Source organism: Zingiber officinale, chromosome 9B, assembly GCF_018446385.1.
Source record: "Zingiber officinale cultivar Zhangliang chromosome 9B, Zo_v1.1, whole genome shotgun sequence".
In the NCBI taxonomy this organism is placed as follows: Eukaryota; Viridiplantae; Streptophyta; class Magnoliopsida; order Zingiberales; family Zingiberaceae; genus Zingiber; species Zingiber officinale.
The window spans coordinates 50,530,492-50,534,861 of NC_056003.1; the positions used below are offsets into that span (position 1 = coordinate 50,530,492).

General features: G+C 35.0%; 1 protein-coding gene across 2 annotated transcripts; it reads left to right on the forward strand.

The window, feature by feature from the left end:
* The first annotated feature begins 267 nt into the window (after window positions 1–267).
* LOC122025763 (40S ribosomal protein S15a-1-like) lies at window positions 268–3,066 on the forward strand. 2 transcript variants are annotated; one of them, XM_042584638.1, is made up of 4 exons: window positions 268–392; window positions 1,556–1,720; window positions 1,800–1,960; window positions 2,807–3,066. In XM_042584638.1, the coding sequence occupies exons 2-4, from the start codon at window positions 1,588–1,590 to the stop codon at window positions 2,903–2,905; spliced, it is 393 nt and encodes a 130-aa protein (XP_042440572.1). In that variant the 5' UTR covers window positions 268–392; window positions 1,556–1,587; the 3' UTR covers window positions 2,906–3,066. The 2 variants fall into 2 exon arrangements, with proteins under 2 accessions (XP_042440572.1, XP_042440571.1); XM_042584637.1 differs by having other exon boundaries at window positions 276–392; window positions 1,567–1,720.
* Window positions 3,067–4,370: the final 1,304 nt, after the last annotated feature.

Here is a 4,370-nt window from a genome sequence, read left to right on the forward strand (position 1 = left end):
AAAGAATTTATAGACAATCAGATATTAGATACAATTTGCAATTTATTGACGAGTTAATCCGGCTCATTATTTGACCCAACCCCTTATTTGCATGTCGAGTTAATCCGGCCCATTATTTGACCCGGCCGTAGAATAATAATTACCATTTGATACGGCCCATTATTTGCACATTGACGAGTAAACCAGCCCATTAATTCACATTGAGGAGTTACTCTGAGCCGGGCCGGACCGGCCAGTCCATATAGAGACTTAGGGCAAACCGTGCAAAGCGTGAATCGGCCGGGGAATCGCACGTGTATATAAATAAACGAACACCAGCCGCGGTTCTTCTTCGAGGAATTAGGGTTTGGCCAGGTCCTCTGTCGCTGTCGATCTCGCGCTTTCTCCCTGAGGTTTGATCTTTATATTCTACTGATTTCAGTTTTAGATCTCTTTTTCTGATGATTTCCTTTTGTCTGATAGTTTTCTGCTGGCCTTTGTTCTCTATATTGTATAACTTTTAGTTCTTGATTTGCTTGCTCTTGTATCTGTAGAGTGCGTTTTTATAACTTGTTTAGCATGCGGATAAGGGAAGACGTTGCGAAAATGCCTTTGTTCCTACTGATCGGGATTGCGTAAATGTGATGTAAAAAATGTTGTTTACTCTAGATTTTCGAAATCTTTTTCGACTTCTGTTTTGTTCTTTAGACAAAAAAGATTTACATGGTTGCAATGATCTTATAATTCCTTTGACATACAAGTATTCTTGTGTCGTTGCCTGAGCATTGCCTGTGCATTTCAGTTGAATTAGGAAGTCACTGGGTATTTTTTATTGTTAAATTCAAAAAAAATTAGAAGCTTTTTTACTGTTTGACTTACAATTGCATGATCTCAACGTTGTATTGAATTGGATTCAATGCCAAGTTCTGTGGTTTTTACTCCTTCTTTTTAGATGTATGAGTAGTGAGCAAGGGTTGATCCTTTAGTTGGCTATTACCAGTTTAGGACGGTATTGTGGCTTCTCTGGTGAAGGGAGTGCATACTCTCAACCATGCTGATAGCATATTGATATCCTTGCTGACCATCTTTCACACAATCTCTTACTATTCGACCAGTGCTAAGCACAGCTGATGGGTGAGCTGGGTCTAGGATGACAGTAGAAATAATTAAATATCACAAATATAATTGGGCCACATTATTGGAGGCTGAACCATGATAATCCAGTTGATACAGTCAGGTTCTGTTGCCTTTTTAGTGCATTGAAGCTCATGGCTTTGGTCCAACCATGAATAATGAATCAGATATTCATCTTTTTCTTTGCATGTGAAATGTGTTTAGATTTTGTGTCATATCTAGGCAAAATTGAGGGGAGTTTCAGATTGCATTTGGAATGTTTCAGCTTTTACATCCTTTATTTTCCAATGACTTCATGTTTAGTGATTAAGCTATTTGTTAAGTAACCACAACAGATTAATATCTGCCTAACCAAAATCTCTATTGTCGTAGCATGAACAACCCTTTTCTTTCCGTACTCATTGGATTGTGGTTATAGTTTCATTTTCTCATCTGCTAACAGGATCAGTTCAGGTTTTTGCACACTTGGTAAGGATGGTGAGAGTTAGTGTCCTTAATGATGCTCTTAAGAGCATGTACAATGCTGAGAAGCGTGGAAAGAGGCAGGTCATGATAAGACCTTCCTCGAAAGTGATTATAAAGTTTCTCCTTGTCATGCAGAAGCATGGTTAGTGCTTTCCGAAATACTTTAGTTCTGATGCCACTAGCATTTCATTCCCATAATTCTTAATTTTCTGTTTCAACAGGCTACATTGGTGAGTTTGAGTACGTTGATGACCACCGTGCTGGTAAAATTGTTGTTGAATTGAATGGCAGGTTGAACAAATGTGGTGTTATTAGTCCTCGCTTTGATGTGGGTGTTAAAGAGATTGAGTCTTGGACTGCTAGACTGCTTCCATCACGGCAGGTAATTTTAGTTTGCTTTTGATCTTCTACATCAATGTTCTCAGAACATAGAACCAGAACATAGAATGATAGTAATGTTACTATTTTGATGGTTTAATTTGTCATACTTGTCAACTGATTTGCATTGATTATGTTTCTGCAAGTGCTAAATGTTTAAAAAATTAAAATATTTGGTAAAAAAATTGCTACCGCAAAGCTGATACTAGATCCTTAGTGATTGGCCTAACAACTACTCCAAAACACTGGTACATTGGTCCACCTTAGTGATTTATTAAAACCTAGTAGCTAAGGCTGTAAATAACTCATGGTCTTTCTTTGAAAGGAAGATCATTCTAGATAACTCTTTAGACATTGGGTCAAGTTAATCTCAATTTTATATTTAGGAGGAGGGTGCCTAGAAATAGCTCTCTATCTTTCACTTGTAAACCATCCTCAAGAATATCCTTAATAATGTTAAGCTCTCTTTAAATAACCTTTTTCACAGCTTGGTTAATTTCTTTGACTCATGGTCTTTCTTTGAAAGGAAGATCATTCTAGATAACTCTTTAGACATTGGGTCAAGTTAATCTCAATTTTATATTTGGGAGGAGGGTGCCTAGAAATAGCTCTCTATCTTTCACTTGTAAACCATCCTCAAGAATATCCTTAATAATGTTAAGCTCTCTTTAAATAACCTTTTTCGCAGCTTGGTTAATTTAAGGTCTAATTACCTTACACATGAAAATTTTGAATTAATCTGTCAAAGAACTACGTAGCTTGAATCTAATTTTTATGATATACTTCATAGTCTTTGAGTTCCATTGATGCATAATGCTAAACTGTCATTTTTTTGAACTGAAATACGCAGTTTGGTTACATTGTGCTGACTACATCTGCCGGTATCATGGATCACGAAGAAGCAAGGAGAAAGAATGCTGGTGGCAAAGTGCTAGGGTTCTTCTACTAGTTCGGTTTTCGATTCTCTGTATTGGAAAAAAAAAATTGGATTTTGATTGGTATATCTGTTCTCTTTCGTGTTTTGCTCTTAAGATTTCTATTCGGTTGGATTATTTGGTGCCGCCTGCTTCCATTCAAAATATCAATTAGAAATTTATTTTCTAGTAGTCACTACAGAAATTTCTAAGGAAACTTCCCATTAATTGTCATAGCTTTGCAGGCTTCCACCAGTTTAAGGCACTAGTTGTGAGGACTTTACTCTGCTGGATACGGCTGCAACATGAGCTGCCTGAGACACATGTATTTATGAATCCCTTTGTGTCTCCGCTTTGATCGAACACCGTAACTGTGACTGCATAGAGCTCTTTCAGCCTTTGTGCCCTCGCCTTGCTCGACTCCTGTTGTTTTTACTCTTGGGAGCAACCTTAACTTGGGTGGAGAAATCATTTCCTCCCTTAACAACATAGGAATCTCTTCAATCTACTTCCTCCTTGATTAACATTGCAGTGGCCCTTCTCTTCTTGTTGTTTCACCGTCAATTGTACTACCAATCATAGTTTGTCAATTTGGGATGAGAATCGGAGAATTATTATATATACTATATATTTTACATGTTATATATATACGTTATATATATATAGTATATTAATTTTATATTTTTCTTATATTTTTTATTTTTATTTAATTTTATTTATATTATATAATTTATATTTTACATTTTATATTATATATAATATATGATTTTTATTTCATCTTTATATTAATTAGATGAATAATTTATAGATATAGAAATAAAATAACGAATTCTTAGAAAACCTTTAAAGTTGTGGTATGGTAAGAATTTTTAGAAAACTTCTAAAGTTGTGCTATGATAACAAAATAAGGGAATTGTCAGAATTCAATTTCTTTCTATCTTAAGATTATCTTATATCTTAGATTCCTCCAATAATAATTTTTAAAAATATATGTTTGTAAATTTATATTTGAAAATATATGTTTGTAACTTCATGTAAAGTAAGGATGGGAAATTAGTATATTTCATATACTTGTATTTGAACTTTTTGATGAAATTGATGAAAAAATTATCGATCTTATTATAAGATTATAAAATCATGATTTGATGTATATATGTTTGGTAAAATGAATAATCTTCTCTTTTCCTTTGATTATAAATAGAAAGTGTTTGATGACTGAATTGATCTTAGTCACGATGTCGAGGCTTTGAATCCCTCATCACCCATAACCTTTCTAAAAGGGATAGTATCTTTTTTTACGTCCCCATGTCCCTCCCGTGTGACGTCCTGTGGGGACGTAAAAAGGAAAGAGAGCGGAAGGTAAAATTGACACATTTCAAACTCTCTTTGGTGTTTGTATCCCGTTCGAGAGAAAGGATCACCGAATCCTAAATTGCAGTTGAAGAAGTCCGCTTGAGATGCATAAATTTTGAATCGTTTCACATAAAATCGTTGTCTGAC